Source organism: Dermacentor variabilis, unplaced genomic scaffold (assembly GCF_050947875.1).
Source record: "Dermacentor variabilis isolate Ectoservices unplaced genomic scaffold, ASM5094787v1 scaffold_15, whole genome shotgun sequence".
Classification (NCBI taxonomy): Eukaryota; Metazoa; Arthropoda; class Arachnida; order Ixodida; family Ixodidae; genus Dermacentor; species Dermacentor variabilis.
The window spans coordinates 9,883,549-9,903,238 of NW_027460313.1; the positions used below are offsets into that span (position 1 = coordinate 9,883,549).

Consider the following 19,690-nt stretch of genomic DNA (forward strand, 5'->3'; position numbering starts at 1 on the left):
CTAAAACATTTTAAGTGTTAGCCACGTTACAAATAATGAAGGAGATCACGGTCACTGACCAACTCTCATGTATAATCCGACGTTTCGGAACCGCGTACGGTTTCCTTGTTCACAGAGTTGGACAGGAAATCGTCCTCACTTATGGAGCCAGCACATGACGTAACCAACGTTCGTAAACACCAGGCATAGTCTTTTGTGTCTGGTTCATCGTAGCTGGCGTCGATTCAATGAATAGCGATTCTAGCAGCCGCCAGCATGACATGTTCTTTTCTTTGGCAACAACAATGGCATTGTCCAAGTCAATCTTGTGACTCTGTTCCTGTGCATGCTCGGCAATGGCGTTCGTCGTGTGGCTATTATTTCTTACGTCACGGTTATGGTCCTTGAGGCGTCTGTAGAACATCCCTGTTTCACCAATATATACTTTGTGGCAATCAGCGCATGGCATCTTATAGACGACTCCTGCGAATGGTTCAACCGGTAACCTGTCTTTCACATTTATTTATTTATTTATTTGTTTGTTTATTTATTGTACCTTCAAGGCCCGAAGGCGTTACAGAAGGGAGCGGAACGAAATACAGAGCATGTACAGAGGACAGGGTATAATAATAAAAAAATTAATTATAAAGTGCGGCTTAACAAAAGTATTATTCAATTGTAGTTCTAAAAGCAGATGCATCGGTTATGTTAACAATTGAGGCCGGCAGATGATTCCATTCATTGGTAGTTTTAGGAGTAAATGAATGAAAAAATAGGTTCGTGTGACAATGTGGAACGCTCAATTTATGGTGTTGGTAAGTACGGGATTATATGTATGCAGGTACGGTCAAAAGTTCACTTTTTAATTCTGGATTAAAGTAATAAATTTTGTGCAGCAGTGATAAGCGTGCTAACTTCCTACGGGATGAGAGGAGAGGGAGGTTTAAAGTAGCCTTCATAGATGTTACGCTTGATGTCCGAGAATACTTAGTAAGAATAAAACGTGCGCTACGGTTCTGTATAGATTCTATTGCATTTGTTATGTAATCTAAGCCAGGGTCTGAGACAGAAGAGGCATAATCAGGCTTAGGACGTATTAGTGTTTTGTACAGAAGTAGCTTTAAGTTAGCAGGTTGCGACGGAGGTAACCAAGCATACGATTAGCATTGTTAGTGATGTGGTTTATGTGTGTTAGCCAGGAAAAATTCGATTTTATGTGGACACCTAAGTATTTATAAGAAGTGACTTCTTCGAGTTCGGAGTTCATCAAGTGATAGTTAGATAGTTTAGACGAAGCAGTATTGCGGGAAATCCTCATTAGTTTGACTTCTGGGTCTTAAGTCACATTTTCCAAGCGTCGCACCAGTTAGTTGCCTTGTCTAGATCAGATGGTAGTTTTAGAGTGTCAGAATTTGATAATATTACTCTGTAAATAACACAATCGTCTGCAAATAACCTTATGGAGGATGTTACACCAGTTAGGCAAATCATTAATATAAATGAGAAAAAGCAAGGGTCCGAGAACAGAACCTTGCGGCACCCCGGAACTGACAGGACAGAGCGAAGAGTCAAAATTGTTAGCAGAGACAATTTGTGTTCTGTTGGATAAGAGGTTTTCAATCCATGAGATAATATTACGGTCAATGTTGACTATATTTAATTTTAGACAAAGCAATTGGTGAGAGACGAGATCAAATGCCTTAGAAAAGTCTAAGAAGATGGTGTCAATGTGAAATCGCATTATCCAACGCGGCACAGATGTCATGCGTAAGTGAAGTAAGTTTAGTATCACAGGAAAACAATTTACGGAGCCCATGCTGACGAGATGAAAAAATTCAATTTGTTTCTAGGTAGTTGATGAGATTAGAGTATATTATGTGCTCTAGAGTTTTGCATGGCACGCTTGTTAGAGAAATCGGCCTGTAATTCAAAGGTGAATGCACGTCGCCAGACATAAATAATGGAACCACCTTGCCCACTTTAAAATCCTTTGGTAATGAGCACGACAAAATATACTGCGAAAAGATGTAGCAGAAAATTATGGAGGAGCACACTTCGGTATTTTTCAAGAACCTGGAATAAATATCGTCTTTTCCTGACGATGACAAAATCTTTAATTTACGAATAAAGTTCACTACACCGTCGTAATCAATGAACAAGGGCTTCATCTAAGGAAAATTCATCTTAACAACTTCAGGTAGAGAAGTATAGGGCAACACGTTATTCAAAAATTATTTAGAAAACACTTCATTGAGTACAGAACAACATTTTTCTTGCGTCAGTTAACATCAGTGAACATCACTTAACAATACTGTGTTACATTCGGAACCCTTGCGTTTTCCAAAATTTTTTAGTATTTTCAATCACCAGAGACAGGAGTGTATTGCAAAAGAAAACGCGTTTAGCGTCTTTGACCGCGCGTAAACAGCGAAGCAACCTGCTGATACGCACGCCAGCTATCAGTTGCGTTCCGTTTTTTAGCTTGGCGAAACAGCCGCTTCTTTGTGTTCAAGATACGTTTTAGGGATGCCTTAAACCACGCTGCTCGATGGTTACACCGAACAACTCGGAGGGGTATGTATTATTGTACTAATTCATTAACTGTATTTTTAAAAAGCGACCAGTTTTGTTCAACGCTGTGAGTGTAAAAGTCCGGCATATATTCTTCTACAAAAGCTTCAAGTTGTGTGTTTATTCATGCGTAGTCGGCTTTAGTGTAGTCTCGAATGTATATTCTTTTTTTTTTTTGCTATTGGGACGGTTGACGTTTTTTGTAAGTTGGAAATGAATAAAACAATGATCGCTAAGCCCTGGCAAAATACTTAAATTGACAAGATCGGGAGAGGTAGTCAAAACTAAGTCGATGACGTTAGCACTAGTTGCTGTAGTTCGAGTTGGTTGAGTAATCAGCTGAGTGAGATGGAAATCAAAACGCAAATGAAGAAATGCCTTGCGGATGCAATTGCGGATAAAGTTGGCACAGGATAGAACCAGTTTATGTTGGGGTAATTGAAATCCCTCATTATGAAAATGGGTGAGTGTGGAAACCTTGTTACGATGGCATTAAGCAGGTCATGAAGTTCAGCGGAAAACGTACAGGATGCGCTCGGTGGCTTATAACATGCGCAAAAAATAAAATCGCGGCTGTTGATTCTAATTCCTGCGCACACTGCTTCTAAACCGGAAGAAAGAGGAATGTGAAACGAATTGAGCCTGTCAGCCACTGCGATAAGCACGCCACCACCTTATCTAGCATCACGGTCACACCGATACATACAATATTGTTTTTGCGAGCGGCACCAAAGGTCTGATAACGCATCGGGCTGTGGTGGGGGCTCGCTGGTGACGCACGTCGATACCATCCGCGTCGAAAAGCAGGGAAAGATTTTGGACGTCCGCATTGTAGCCGCCCTTCCCTACTCACTGAAGAATAACGATGAGAGCCCGGCCTTTAAAGGCAGCTGATCCGATGATGTCAGGGACGATGGCGATGCTGAATCCATGGGAAGGGAGGTGACGTTACAAGGGTTTTCCTTCGATGTGGCCGGGCAATATAGCTCTGGCTGTAGCACTCGACTGCGCAAGGGCGAGCGGCACCAAAGGTCCGATGGCACATCGGGCTGTGGTGGTGGCTCGCCGGTGACGCACATCGATACCATCTACTTCAAGGAGCAAAGAAAGATTTTGGACGTCCGCATTGTAGCCGCTCTGTTGTGCCCACTGCGATTCATTAGCTGGTTCCGGAGCTTGCTGGTCGGGATGTGTGCAATGTGCAAATCGTATTTTGAAAATATGCGCGACAGTGCCTCGCTGATTCCTTGGATGTAAGGGCTGGCTGCACGTGCACAAATTGTGTGCACGTGCCTGTGTGCGTAGGCTTCCTGTATGCTGAGAAGGCGAGAGTGACGAACCATCCCGATGAACCAGTACATCCAAGAAAGGCAAGAACAAGTTGTCCCTCTCGTGTTTGACGGTGAATTGTATGTGCGCATTTTGGGCGTTCAGGCAGTCCAGGAAGCGTTGGATGTCTTGTTTATTTTATTTCAGAAAAAAATATCTCTGCCTATGTGCGGTGAAAACGCTCGCCAGCCCTCATAAAAACCACTGCGCGAAAGCTCAGATGGTAGCGCACATGCCTGGTCAATACAGTATTCATACATAAGAGACATTCGCAAATCAGTTGTGCGGAATCCCGCAAGGTGGAGAAAGGTGCAAGAAAGGAAACAAAATTGTCACCTACCCGAGTGTAACAAGAAGGAGTAAAGGAAACCCATACATGTTTCTAGAACAATAAGCTTCGCAGTTGAGGACAAGGGCGAATTTTTCGGCAACTGGCGAAGCTTCTTTCTGAGAGACCCATATAGGTGTTCCTTCAGGCTTCGTGATGATGACAATTGTCCCTTTCATAAGGAACCTTTTGTAACGAACATATACCGGGTGTTTGAGCAAACGCTTTTATTTTTTTTTTACATGCTGCCTGTGGCAGATGGCACAATTCTAGTTCATGAGCTGGTCTACTCGAAGAGTCCGACATCACTTGCACAAAAAATGGAAATATCATAATGACAAAATTAACAAAATTGTACTAATGAAGTTTCGAGCTAATTACCTCGTGGTCCATATTGCAATTTACAAAATATAGCCGTGGAGTTCGCAAGGCGGATCCGTTTGGAATGAATTCTCAGGATGACACCAGTTTCGAGATAATAATTCCCGAACTTCGCGGTGAAATGCACTGGCGTTCCAGTTACTTTTGTGCTTCTGTGCATAAAACGACGTTTTGTTATTTAAGGTAACTGGAAAGCCAATGAATTTCACCGCAAAGTTCGGGAATTATTCTCTCGAAACTGGTGTCATCCGGAGAATTAGTTCCAAACGGATCCGCCCTGCGAACTCAACGGCTAGAATTTGTAAATTGCAATATGGGACAAAAGTTGATTAGTTTAAAACTTAATTACTGAAAATTTTGCAATTAGTCGAATATGTATTTCAATTTCACCGTGGAGCTGTATGTTCTGGCGGTTTGTGTGCGTAGGTAAAAAAAGACGGCGGCCACCCCAGAGCTAATAGAGCTAAAGCCTAAAGCAAAAGCGGATCGCCTGGCATGCCCGAGCTGTGCTTAATCGCGAGAAGTGTCAAAACGTATTGCGATAACAAAAAAAAATATCGCAATAAAAAAAGCAAAACCGGAATAGACACAAATACACAAATCAAATTTAGTATTTCTGTTACATATTTCATGTACTTTTCATTTTTTTGTATATGTATCCACTTTGTGTACCATGCTTGCCCTGTGTGCTTGAGTGTTTTGTGCACTGGGAATGGGTAGGGGAAGGGGACTGACACTTAGTCAGGCATTCGTGCCTTTTTGTCAGCCTCTTTGACAGAGATTCTTTGTATTTTATTTCTGTCAAAATAAACATTCATTCATTCATTCATTCACTGTTAAGCATGGATTGCGGTTGGACGTCACGGGCTCTATGGGCAAACCAGATAACCTTATCTCAGTTCCTTTCCACCTGTGCAATGGGTAGGCCGCGTGCGGTGAGGACTGCGGAAGAACAGCGCGCCTGCAAAAAAGCACTGTTTGGAACAGAAGCGGGAATGAGCGCAGCGACGGCTGGCGGCATGTCATACGGGCAAAGATCGTGCAGCAAACGTCAAGCGTATGCACCTTTGGTTGTGTCACCCCTACCGACTCCACTCCCGTCGCAGTTGTGGGCGATTTCAACATAGACGTGTCTCAGTCAGACGGACAGTGGTTCGTGGCGTTTCTCTTTGAAAGATTCGGCGTTCAATGTTACACAAATATCAGTGTGCCCACGACGCGTCATTGGTCGTGTATAGCCCTCCCATTGGCCATGAACTTTTGCACCGTCGCCACAGAGCCACGGGCCCTATATCATAGCGATCATAAAGCGGTAGTCACCTTTGTAACCGAATGTTAAATAAAAAAGCGAACAAAAGAAGCTTAAAATAAAAGAAGCATTGATTATGCAGTTTAGTAAAACAACAAAAAATCGGGAAAAAACGAAGTTTGTTGTAGCATGTCACATTTATTTTCCCATTTCACAACATATTTATTACAAACATATTTGTCACGATATATACAGCTCCACAGGTCGCCCACCTTCAAAGAGTGGAATGGCTGTGAATTTTTTGTGCGTGTCCACCTGTTCGAGCATTCCAGCTCATCAACTAGAATTGTGCTACCTGCCACAAACAACCTTTAAAAATTCGTGCAAATGTTCGTTGAAACACCCTGTATATAATATGTGTACTCAAGACACATACACATGTAAGAGGATTAGACAAAGAAAGACATAAAGCATTATGGGATAGGATAGGAATAAACTTGATTTGTCCAACGGTTATTGCTTTTGGTTCCCGGGGCTAGGCTGCCAGGGGTCCATCGCCCGAGGGAAATCTTCCGAGATATTCGGCAACAGCCCTGGCCCGCTGGACGGCCCACTCCTGGTCATGGGGTGCCTCGCTGAGGAGGGCGGCTTGCCATCTCTCAGCGAGGCGCCCCGCTTCAGAGGGTCCTGCTGTTGTCTTCCCTCTTCCTTCTGGTCCTTCTTCCTCATGGCGTTGGCATTCCCAAAGCATGTGGGCCATATCGGCCCGTTCGTGCTAGGGCCACGGGCAGCCGGGCGACGGGTGCAACGCGCGCCAGAGGGGGTGCAGGTGGTAGAGGTTGGTGTAAGTGCCCGTCTGCAACCGTCTCAGGTCGACCGCCTGGGACCTGTCCAGCCGCCCTTGGGGTTGTGGATATTTCCTTCGTTCTTTTTTGTAGTGACCAAGCACCTTTCGATAGGTTGCCGGAAACTCCTCGACATCGCAGTCGGCGTCCCCGTGATCCCCAGCTCCGTCAGCCGCGATTTGGGTTGTGTTGGTAACGACAGCGGCGGCGCCGGACGGGGTGGCCGCCGCCGTCACCCCCACTCCTCCGCTGGGGTCCCACACAACAACGGCAGCGACTGCCCTCTGAGTGGCCGCATCACTGCGGGTAAGCGGCCTCGCGACGAGGTGGGCGCTCGTTGTGGTTGGGTGGGGTGTCGGTGTGTCTTCGGCCGTTAGCATTGTTGTCTTCGTTGTCGCGGCTGTTGTTGTTGTTGTTACTGCCAAGTTCCCCGACATGCGCGGCGAACCACTTGAGGCACTTCTTTGTAATCGTGCCGGAACCGAAGTCCCCGGCCCGGGCGTTGAGCATGCGCGCCACATCCGCGGCCACCCAACCTTTGGTGTAGTTCCGAATCGCTGATTTGGAACCGCTGATGATCAGCCTATCCTCCGCATCTCTGTGGAGTACCGCGAGGGCTATGACCATCTCCGCTGCTTCGGCGAACGGCAGCCTCGCTGATGCCGTGACTCGGATCCTTCAATTCGTATCTACGACTGCCATGGAGAAGGCGGGCACCGCCGCCGTCGGCCGGCCGTGTCGATGTTGCCGCCGTTGCTGCTGCCGCTTTTGTCGTATTAGTAGTAGTGATGGTGGTGTTGGTAACTCCGGTTCGTCTCGCACATACCGTTGTAGCGGCGGTGGTGGTCGACGTCCCTCGTCGCCATCAGAGTCACCGGCTGTCCGCGGGTGCCTGGCTTGATCGACGAAGAGGACGCCTTCTCGTCTTGCGTGCTTCTCGAGGATTGCTACTGCCCTGCGTATACGTCTTTGCACGTCATGCACCGGGTGCATATTCTTCGGCATGTTTTTCGTCTGTATGCTGTCCCTGACTTCCGGTAGCAGTGTTTCCTTCACTCCCCGCGCCTCGTGATATCGAATTCGGAGCAGGTCTAGGATTCGTCTTCCCGTTGTGGTGCTCGACAGCCTCTCTAGCTGCGCGATTCTCTGCGCCTCGGCGATCTCCTCGAGCGTGTTGTGTGCGCCTAGCTCGAGGAGCCTGTGGGTTGGCGTGTACTGAGGTACTCCCAGGGCCGTCTTGAACGCCCTGCGGATCGCCACGTTCAGCTTGTCTGTTTCGCTCCTGTTCCAGTCGGCGTACGTGGTGACGTACACTATGTGGTTCAGCGCGTACGCCTGTATCAACCTCGTAACGTTGTGTCCCTTCATTCCTTCCTTCTTCGCGACCCACCGCACGAGGTGTGTGGCGGCGGCCACTTTCTTCTGCAGTCGGGCAACCAGCTCGCGATTGGCACCGTTCTCTTCTAGCCACAGGCCGAGCACTCGCAACTTGGACACCGTCTGTATTCGGGTCCCCTCCCTCGTCGTGACGCGGACACCCAAACGACGGGCGTCTAGCATGCCCTGCGGGAGGGGTCCTTTCTTGTGCGGGCTGTGGAGCAGGATCTTCGACTTGTCGGGTGAGCAGACGAGCCCCGTGTCTTCGAGGTGCCGCTCCACCTCCCGGGCGGCCCGCTGCAGCCAGTCTTGCATTTCGCCGACGCTCCTATTCTCCATGGTCCACACCGTCACGTCATCTGCGTATATCGTGTGATTGACGCCCTCTATCGCGTCAAGACGCTCCGGCAGGCCGATCATGACGAGGTTGAAAAGCATGGGGTAGAGTACGGAGCCCTGCGGCGTTCCCACACCACCCACTCGGACCGTTCGTGGCGGGGCCCCGTCAATCTTGACCGTCGCCTCGCGCCCATTCAGGAAGCTGCTGACATATCGGTAGAACCTCGCCCCGAGATCGAGTCGGCTAGTCTTACCCAGTATGGCCATATGCTTCACAGTGTCGAAGGCGCTCTTGAGGTCTACCCCGAGCAGGGCGCGCACGTGCGTGCTCGGAGCGTTCACGACCTGTTCCTTGATCTGCAGCATGGCGTACGGACGGACGGACGGGTGGGTGGGTGGATGGATGGATGGATTTAGAAAATTCCGGCAAACTTAAATATGATCACCCTGTTATATACATACATACATACATATATATATATATATATATATATATATATATATATATATATATATATATATATATAAAGTGTGTGTGTGTGCGTGCGTGCGGGTGTGTGTGTGACCTCAAAGAGGTGCGCCGCGATGCTAACGAATTTATCTCGTATTTATCGCTAAATCGTCACTGAATTTTTCAGGATTCGTCCATCCCGACTCGTTGGTGCGCTTGGTACACTTTCTAGCTTCGAGAATGTTTTCACTCTTGCTAGGCTGGCGAGGAGCTCGTCCGCTCTCGGTGGATGGTTGTTTATACGGCAGGGTTCAAAATAGAGTTTCGAGTGACTTTGTAATGAGCGGACAACCTGATAGAGCCGTCGTTCTTAATCACTGGTACAACAGGCATGGTTAACTTGCTGCTTGTCACAGGGGAAATAATGCCAAGCTTTTCTAGCTTCACAAGTTCTTCGATAGCTGGACGCAAACATAATGGTGCGGTTCTATTGTTCAGAATTCTATCTAAGTTTTTGTTTTCTTTAAGACAAAGAGTAACCTTATCATCATTGGTCCGGACGAGGTCATCGCTTAGCATATGCTCGTACTTATAAAGGAAAATTTTGAGTTCCCAAGGAAGTTCCTCCGGTGCCGGCAGCAATGGCTTGACGGCGTTCAACTACCGTATGCGGCCCCGGTCAGCCTTAATGTGATGCAGCCAACTCACGTCAAAAACCGCTTACCCATCTTGTAGAACGACGTAGAATGGTACGAGCTGCTTCTAAGCGTTGACCTTGACGGTGACTCGGACCACACCTGTCGGCTTGATCCCTTCCCTGGTATAAAAACGCAAATACAGACTCGTAAAATCTGGCTATTGGTTAGGAGAACGACTGCACCAAAGGGCACTTCGAGATCGCCCACACGGGCTCCAGCGTCCTGTTCGATCTGTTTTGTATGCGCGGCTAAAATGAACGCACACTATAACGTGGGTTGCAAGTGCGGGCGGCTGGATAGAATTGCACGGGAGTTCATCTTGGGTTTCGACATAGCTCCGCACGAGCCTTTTCTTGGTGCCCTGTATTATGCTTGCAAACGCGCTAAATGTGGCCTTTCCGGTGGCAGTTGTAGCATGTAGCCTCTGCATGCGGGCACGTCGCTGCTCCGTGTTTAGGTGACCCACATCGATAGCGTTCAAACAACTTTGCTTTAGACTTGGGCGGCGAGATGTGCACCTTGAGCCCGTATGCATAATTTTCGTGTATGTAGTACACCCTTGCACCCGCCGTGGTTGCTCAGTGGCTATGGTGTTGGGCTGCTGATCACGACCCTTACAAAAATTTCTAGTAACTTTCAATAAACTTTCTTTAGACAAATGTTACTAGAACCTACCGACAGTCTATTGAATTTCTTTAGACCGTTTTCAAACTTCTTATATACTTCATACCAACAATCTATCGACTATTGGCCACCGATATTCAATTGAAACCCTTTTTACAAACTTTCTTTAGACAATGAATGAACATCCTTTAAACACTAAAAGCAGGATTTATCGACCATTTTCATACTTCTTAGAAACATTTTAGTAACATTCTACTAACTTTCTATTGCTCGATTTAGAAACATTTTAGTAACTTTCTGCTAACTTTCTGTTGTTCGATCTAGAAACATTTTAGTAACTTTCTGTTGCTCGATCTGGAAACTTTTTAGTAACATTCTGCTAACTTTCTGTTGCTTGATCTAGTAACATCCTAGCAACTTTCTATAACTCGACCTAGAAACGGCCTAGTAACATTCTACCAACTTTCTGTTGCTCCCCCTAGAAACATTCTAGCAACTATTTTAGTATGCTTTAAATGTGCTGGTGACATTTAAGCAAATTTCTCTGGCTTTTTTTAATATATTGTGGTGCTGTTCCAATGTAACCTTCAACATGGGTAGTATATATAAATGTATTTGCCTATGAACAAAACACTCCAATCTTTTTGAGAACTAACATTTATTTAGCACATTTCAAAACCTGTGTGCAAGCAGCAATGACATGTTTTTGATCTCCACTGTGTCGAAGTGCCTTGCTGTGTAGCCTAAGGGAAGAGAAAAAGTAAAGAGTTAGTTCAGCCTTATGTTTCTGTTAGTGTATCTGGGCAGGACGGCACGAGTGATCCACAAGATTTTAACTTCAAATTACGAATTAAAGCAAACGTTTTAGTTGTCTGCACTGTCACACATACTCAGAATGGCGTTCTCATGCCTTGGGTCCAAAGCCTCTTTTTAGGCAACATCCTTGTGGGTTATAGAATGCCGCCCAAATACAGATTTGTGCTCTCTAACTCTTCTGGGCTGAAAAGAACCTTCAGGAGGCCCCGTGCACATCTTGAGCCTGAGTTTTTGCGTCTCGCTGCAGTCGTGCCAGCGTGGCCTCATCAAGGAGGATTTCTTCCCCAAGGTCCACCTGAAAACGAAAAGCAAACATTAGTTCTCGTTTTTATGCTTTGTAACTAAAACATTTGTTTTTCCTTTGCTATAATATTCGGAAAGGATAATTTTTTACTTAGATGGTCTATTGTAGGAATTCATGCTATGATACAGTAACATAGGTGACTTTGCAACAAAAGCTGTGGTTTATATCTATAGGTCTCTTAAACACTTCCAGTGAGTCAGGATGCAATAGAAATGTGATGGCTTCATTCGGCATTGCTGCATTAGACTTTCCAGTTTCTATTTTTCTTTCTTTCTAGTTTCTACTATTCCTCTGGTGAACTGGTCAGGGTGTCTGGCTAGCGATGGAATGCGATAAAACAGAGGCTTGCATCTACAGCATGCGCAATGTCTGGCAAGGTCACCAGATAGGGCTAGTTTCTCAACATTGTTTGTGTGCTCACGTAATCACTTGTTGATGCATCTACTTGTCTGTCCCACATACTCTTTGTCACAGTCCAACGGGACGCAGTAAACCACCCCTTCAACACAGTGGCATTGCAAAAGCTGCCTGCCACGGTGGTCCATACATGCAATGGGTAACCTGCATCTAACAGATGTGAGACTTTGTACTGAAAACTTCTCTGAACTAAGTGCAGGCTGGACATCAAAAGGGCGTTTTTGAAGCCCATATTGAAAATACCTCACTTCACTAGCTTTGAATGAGGTGAGTACGCAAGAATGAGTTTTGGCTCCAAGCTCGTAAAACCAACACGAGGCAAGAAACCCATCCTTGCATATTTATCAGCTCATGAATGTCCATAACCATAGTGTCTTACAAAGAGTATTCTACGTTCTATTTGACAGATTACTGCTGAACAAGTATTTAGAAGAAATGCTCCATATTGAATAGAGTTATGAACAAATTTCAAGAACAGTAATTGCCAAATTCTATATCTTCTTGCTTGTAGATTAAAAAAATTAAGTACACAGAATGCATAATGGAAGAAATCTATATGTACATTTACAGCAAGGTTCCACAATTACTTGCCCTATACTGAAAAGTATAATGTGCATGTAAATTTCTATTTTCTCGGCTAGATTGAACTTTGGCAGACATGCAACTGAAAAGCACTTTGCTTGAAGCAAATGGCACCTCGTGGCATCAAATGCTTTGGCAGAGTACGCAGCAATAATTAACCACAACAGTGACTGCATGAACTCTAGTGCAATTGGCCAGGAAAGAAACTGGAAGCCACACCTGTACCTGTGGGGTCCCTAGAGATACAATCAACAGGACACACATTTATCGAAACGAAGGAACCCTCTCTGTGTTATGCACGATGGATGCGTCACATGCTAAAACCCATTAAGTAGGCACTTCTACTTTGGGCCCCATCGAGAATAAGGCTTTCGAATAGACGCCAAATTGTCTAGCTTTTAAAGTTTTATTTGATTAGTCTATGTCATTCTTTGTCATGTTCCATCGCGACCAGACAAGCTTCCATCAAACTCTCAGTGATAGAACTTTTGGCGAAAGCATTAAGGCACTTTTTGCCTATATGTGGGTAGCAGAACACATTCTTCTAGGTGCTCAAGAGTGCATTATTCGCAGTATGAAACCTCAATTTGATAAGAAGTGCAACAAATAATTGCACTATATCAAAAAGTAAATAGTTCCCAAATTAAGTGCAGGGCAGCTTGAGCTTGAAGCAAGCCTCCTTGCGACATCTTGGTAAATCCGAGGGAAAGTAAAATCAATTCTTCGCATTACCCATGCCAACTGAAAAAGGGCAAAGAAATGGAGAAAAATTACGGCAATGTAACAGTGAATTGTCAGCATTGAGCTGTGCTGTCATGGTATGGTTTGCAACTACTGCACTAGGCTGGCTGTTATGATTCAGCAGTTTCCTATACCATGTTACCAACTCAAATTTCTGTAATGTATAAAGGAGACCAGCTTCTAGCCTGAAATGAACCTGCACTTGGGACTCATTGTGAGCTACTAACAGCAAAAGGTTAATGATTTGTTACAAGTTTGAGGAATTGAACACTCATACTGACTAGGAAATTCAGCAGCTACATAATAAAGCCAGAAAACATTATTTTATGCAAATGTATTTAGGATGTGAAGTATGGCATGCAATACGTAAGTGTGACCGATTGGAGGGAAGAATATAGGCACACGGGCAATAGTGTGAGAATTTAACTCCATAAGACTGCATAATGAAAAGATAAAAATTATACACGTCTGGACACCTCATGCATCTCAACCAGGTTCTTATAAAGGCAATTGGCTAGATAGTTATCGAGCCTGTATGGAGTATATCATGCATAATTACTTAAGCCCCCCCCCCCCAATTATATGCAACTCAGAGGAGGCTACTTTGCTAAGTTGATTGAGGGCATTCCAGATCACCAAAAGATAAAATTCAAGTGATCTGCCACTAGAAATACCGAAAATGGCACATACAGTAAAATGATTGCATATCACACAAACGTATCCTACAACTCACAAGGTAGTGACAGTTTTGTGCGCACCTTTGTGAAAGCATGCAGATCAGGTGCTTTATCGTTGTGCTTCCCAGCTTTCAGCAGTGCAGCAGGTTCCTGCGGGGTGTAGGGATGCCTCCAAAATCTGCATAGCCTTCAACAGTAAGAAATGATTGTTTGTTGTACTGTGAAGGAGGAAATTTGTGATTTACCAGTGTCATGTGCAATTGCAATGAGTGCCTCACATAGCCAGCTGCATCAATCTATGTCTGGTTGTACAAATTTCTCTTCGTTATGTCTCAGGAGGTTTACATTGCTATTTTGTAACAAGTGAAATTTCAGGAAGGAACGAAATCAGCAGCAACAACGGACTACTAGAACGATCATCAACAAAACTCGAAGATATAGTAAAACACAGAGCATTGGATTAAGAAAAAAAATATTGAACACATGAGAAGCATTCTGAAAGCTAGGCCGCGATTTCGTAGCGATGCTATTGTTTTCGCTATTCGTTATGCTTACCGCTATTCTATGCCACAAGAGTGGCACAGAATCGAGCGATAAGCATCGCTACAAAATCGCAGTCCTTACTTTATTATGCACTAGCCCTAACCTACGATTGCCAAGAGCTGATATCCAGTTCTTTATGTGTGTGTGTGTGTGTGTGTGTGTGTGTGTGTGTATATATATATATATATATATATATATATATATATATATATATATATATATATATATATATATATATATATATATATATATATATAAGGAAGGCCAGGGTCTCACTGAAATGTCTCGATCAAAAAGAAACCTTGTCATTGTACTATCGGCCGATATCTTCTCCGGATCACACACAAATTCGCGAAGACACTCGAGAACATGAACGATGCAGGCAGGTTCTCGCGACGCAGACCTTCAAACCCATCTGCATACGTACAAAAATCTTCATACAAGGCTGTATCTGCTCAATCGTCAAACTTAGCTATCGTGTGCCAAAGCGCGAAGCCCATCACATATCAAGGTATACATTACACATGTACTATAATTGCGGGAACGCCGACATAACGAAGAATTTCTAGCCAGGAAACTACCGAGCAAACAGCAACTTTCAGTGTTTTCTTAATTGTGCGCCTATTCAGTCACAGCAATCAAGGCGGGTAGCATATACTTCACAGAAGAATACTAGTACGCTGCAACATCGGACGAAGCTTTCGTCAAATAGCTTGCTAAATGAACACAGCAACATAGGCAACCTGCGATCAGAAAGCGCTCTGCTCTGGCTAGTTACAGGACTCTCATTACATGAACCATAAGCTTCAAAAATGCGCGCAAGCGCCCAACTTGCTCACCTTTCAAGACGTAGTCAGCAAACGCTTCTTCGTCTCTCACGTGCCGTGGCACCGACGTTTTTCTGGAGCAAGCACTGTAGCACTTTCTATGAATTCCAGCTCCGCAAAATCACCTTCAACAAAGTCTTCCACACACTATGATTCGAAGCCCCAGTACCAGACTTTTCACGAGAGCGCGGGCGGGCAGCTCGGCAGAACAAAGAAGCTCGGACGGGCGGCCGCTGCAGTAGGACACTCACTGTCGACACTGGTGGATCGCACGAAACATACGGCGAACTAGGGCGCGATCTTGTACATACGCGTTCCAAAATAGAACGGACCGCCTCCGTTCTAAACGTCACGAAATAGGCGGTTCGCAGTGTTCGCGAGAACGAGAGGAAGCAAACAGCCAATGAGTGAAGTGGAAGCCTGCGTCATGCTTTTGACGTCTGCTTGGGGACCGTATAATATATTGAGAAGCGTTTGCAACATGTTAAGAAATATTTTGATATTATGAGTGAGTAGCAAAATGTGTTGGTGTTGCTTTTCAAAGATTCAATTTGGAATGGAAAACGACTGAAACAAAATATTGTGGTTAATGTCTTCAAATGGCGCTAGGTGGTGTCGCAGTTTTGCGAAACGTTTAGTGATGGCGCTAGCTACCACCCCGTTTCACGCACACGGCGCGAATTTTGAAGCGGTTGGTTCAGTCGTTCAGTTGAAGCCATGGCGCTTAACCTACAAGCACCGGCGAAGGGGCCGCGCGTGTCGGAGGCTCAGAAGGAGACGGCGGTCGCCTTCATGGAAGCGCATCCCCAGCTGGCTATAAGATCCAGCGAGCTGGGGCCGCGCTTCACTGCTGGCGACCGCCGACGGCTGTGGCAGCAGCTGGCCGACCAGCTCAACACACAAGGCCCCGTCGTGAAAACCACGGAGCAGTGGCAAGAGTGGTGGCGGAAGCAGGTGTTCGAGGCCCGCCGCAACGCTGCCGCACTTGCCCAAGAACAAAGGTGAGTGACCGTCCAATGGCCTGGGCGATTTGTCCTTCGACATTGGCGTGTATTTTCAGAAGCACAGGAGGGGGGCGGCTACATGGTTTTCATGGCCGAGTCCTGGAGCTCACCGGGACGGTCCGCCTCCACGGCGTGACCGACCTCCCCTACCAAGAGGTAAGCACACTGCCGCCGTAATATCATGGGTTCCTGAATGGTGCCGGTTTAGAGTTTGCCATTATCTGTAAGTGCTACCTTTAGCAGAACGCGAGACCGTTGGTGAACAGGAAAATAGCGTAGGAGAGAATGGAAAAGCAGGTAGGTTAATCAACTAGAATCTCAGTTGGCTGCGTTTTCGGGAAATGGGGGGGTTAAGTGATTAACACAGAATTAAAATGCCTTCGCGGAAGTGCACGAGGACGGTAACACATGGGATCATTAAGCACTGAATAATTGCACAATATTTTCGCAAATTAGTACGAAAACTTGTAACATAGGCATTGTAACGAATAGCCACGCTTATGACATTTTCCAGCAGGCTGACGTCCCCACCTACGCGATGGAAGTCGTCGTCCAAGACGAGGCTGCGGGCGTGAGCACACGTAAGCATCAGAAGAATGAGTGTTTTAATTATCGCCAAGTGTGTGTGCAGTTCGTAAACATTAATGTGTTAACTCTACAGCGGCAGAGGATCCACCGCGCGGCGCGGCGCCTGCCGAAAGGGTGGCCGCTGCACCTGGTAAGTTATTGATCCTCAAGCTGTTAAATAAAATGAGCTCTTGTATTTTACTGAACTAGCCCAATAAGCCATAACATGGCCATAGCCACTTTTATTCGTACCATAAAATGCAGTGCAACTGTAGAAAATGCTGTATGCTTTCAGTGTTGCAGCACCCTGTTCGGCCACCACGTCGACAGCGACCGCGACGGGTGGATACCTTGACGACGATGTCGTCGCAGTGCGCCCGCAGCCTGGAACAGGGCGATGAGGTGCTGCAGGTTCGTAGGCCCTTTGGTGTCATTTTACATGAAGGACATAAATATTCTTTATGCTTTGTTATAAGTAAATCATGAATCTGAAAAACAAATCAGCTTGGGATGTAAACAAGAAATATGCGTTGTATAGAGGGCTCGGTAACGTGTCTTGCCAACGATCAGCCGCCGGACGAAAAGTTGGTTAGCCCTGAAAAGGGCTGTTTGGTGGTGAGAGATGCATTAGAGTAGATGACGGAAGAGTAGTTCCAGCAGGTCTTTGTCTGTCCAAACGAAGAGGGCATAGCTTGTACGCGACGCTTGACACTGCCAAAGGATGCCATCAGGCCAGTGGCTCTTCAGCAGAGAGGGAATCGTTGTGCACGTTGCAATTCTTCACAACAGCAGCTTGCAGCCGTGAGCTGGTTGCGAGTAATCAGCAACTGATGCGAACAGTTCCACCATGATTATTCATTCCAGGTGATGCGCAGAATCGAGGCCTCCACAACCCGCCTCGAGGCCTCCACAACCCGCCTCGCTGTCGCGGCAGAGCGGACGGCAGCAGCCCAGGAGGGGATCCTGGAGCAGGTGCGCGCCATAGCGCAGGACATAGCTGAGCACCTGCAGCAAGCAAGAAATTAACTTATAATTTTATTCATTTGTTTCACCAGTTCCGTTTGTTTTGTTTATTTATTGTTTTTGGTTGAGAGGTGCAATGCGCGCACCCATTTTTGTTCTGTTGTTTGAGTTTCCTTTGAGTAATAGAGGAGGATTTTTTGGTTGAGAGGTGCAATGCGCGCACCCATTTTTGTTCTGTTGTTTGAGTTTCCTTTGAGTAATAGAGGATTTTTTGGTTGAGAGGTGCAATGCGCGCACCCATTTTTGTTCTGTTGTATTTGCCTCTTTCTATTTATGCTTATCCAGCTGCAATGCCAGCGTGCTTTCTTTATTTACACATTTCGAAGGCGCCTAGTCATTCACACTGGAATCGTTACAAATAGTTGTCGATTTCTGTGTATGGGTTTTGTACTGCGATATTTATATTGCTTCACTGTGTTGTAGCTTACTGCACTCATTATGAAGCGTTACCGCATAGTGTTTGCACTGTGATATTTTCATTTCGGCACAGTGAGGCTAAGGTGCAACGACTACAATGTCTTTTTTTCAGAGCACCAAACTAGTCACTCTTTAAGTTGCATAGTTTCACAAATGAAAATGACCATCATCATTGCACCACACCAGTGATTGGTTTCCTCTGGTCTTCGTTCCAAGGGAGTCATTGCAAGAATAACTTTCACGCATGACACTTTCTGGGTGCTGTGAGATTGTAGAGCCAATTATCCATGTTTTATGTAACATGTTTCATCACAGCTGGCAAGTGCACTCACCTTTTTACAATTATGGTTCACCTGTTTAGCATTGCACTACAATTGCTGCCGAGAAATGAATGCTTCTAGTCAGTGACTCATAACACTGACAAGGGAATGGACATACCTTCTTGCAAGGTCACGTAAATGTAATTGCAAGTTTTACATGCCGTGGTGAAAACGAATTGTGTGATGCTGATGTTGTCACATGCTTTGCTACCTGAAGCATGTTGTACTACAAGGTTTGTGATGTACTTGTCATCATAGAGTGTGATAAAGTTGACCTAACTATTTTTTGCGCTTTTACGTTAATTTACATCTACCCATTTGGACATGATGTGACGAGTATAATGCTGTCACTACACTCGGCGTTACATTTTGTTTGTGTTTGAATCCGCATTCATTACGCGTTACTTGCTTGCCTCACCTGCGTATTCATGCTTGCACAGAAGTTTTGATACACCTAGCACAAGAGATGGCTAGCAAGCATATTGCCTCACTCCTACCAACGTACACTGAGCGTCAAAATGCACAGGATGCGGCGGTTGCGTTCATTCTGATGTGCTTTATGAACATTTTTCGCACCTTTTGCTGATGGTGATCATGAGTACAGAGTGCCAATCATATGCATTGCTTCCATGACTATGATGGGTCAAGGGATGTTTTTATTTCATATTTCATGTGATATTTAAAGAAAAGGCTGCACTTTCACGTTGCTACCGCGTTTCATGTTCCACTAGGAAAGAAGTACTTTGTGATGTACATATTGCATAAGACAATGCTAGCTTGGGAGCAGCAGCGAATGCAGTTCTTCACAGATGAATGGGCATGAAGCATTGCCTTACGACTGCTTCGCGAGTACTACTGTCAATAAGTGGCAGCCTTGGAGACTCTTGCATAGTGACGACGGTACAATTGTTTCCACGGCTGTGGCATTCTATTTAAAGGATTCTTTGTATAAGTGTACTTCATCATCATCATCCTGGTTACGCCCACTGCAGAGCAAAGCCTCTCCCATACTTCTCCAACTACCCTGGTCATGTAGTCCCTGCAAACTTCTTAATCTCATCCGCCCACCTAACTTTCTACCACCCCCTGCTACGCTTCCCTTCCCTTGGAATCCATTCCGTAACTCTTAATGACCATCGGTTATCTTCCCTCCTTATTACGTGTCCTGCCCATGCCCATTTCTTTTTCTTGATTTAAACTAAGATATCATTAACTCGTGGTTGTTCCCTCACCCAATCAGCTCTTTTATTATCCCTTAACATTACACCTATCATTCTTCTT

General features: G+C 45.5%; 1 protein-coding gene and 1 long non-coding RNA gene across 2 annotated transcripts; one reads left to right on the forward strand and one right to left on the reverse strand.

Moving 5' to 3' along the window:
- Positions 1-11,137: 11,137 nt before the first annotated feature.
- LOC142567948 (uncharacterized) lies at positions 11,138-15,141 on the reverse strand. The gene is made up of 3 exons (XR_012825319.1): positions 15,091-15,141; positions 13,790-13,895; positions 11,138-11,282 (listed from the first exon to the last, which is right to left on the reverse strand). It is a non-coding gene; the product is annotated as an uncharacterized LOC142567948 (long non-coding RNA).
- Positions 15,142-16,094: 953 nt separating this feature from the next.
- Positions 16,095-17,135, forward strand: LOC142568016 (uncharacterized). The gene is made up of 4 exons (XM_075678107.1): positions 16,095-16,238; positions 16,597-16,663; positions 16,744-16,800; positions 16,945-17,135. Exons 1-4 carry the CDS (start codon positions 16,095-16,097, stop codon positions 17,133-17,135), a joined length of 459 nt encoding a protein of 152 aa, XP_075534222.1.
- Positions 17,136-19,690: the final 2,555 nt, after the last annotated feature.

Coding starts and splice junctions, on each gene's coding strand:
- LOC142568016 (XM_075678107.1), top strand. CDS start 16,095: ATGGCCTGGGCGATTTGTCCTTCGACATTGGCGTGTATTTTCAGAAGC. Junction 16,239..16,596: donor CCGACCTCCCCTACCAAGAG/GTAAGCACACTG, acceptor GACATTTTCCAG/CAGGCTGACGTCCCCACCTA. Junction 16,664..16,743: donor GGCTGCGGGCGTGAGCACAC/GTAAGCATCAGA, acceptor TTAACTCTACAG/CGGCAGAGGATCCACCGCGC.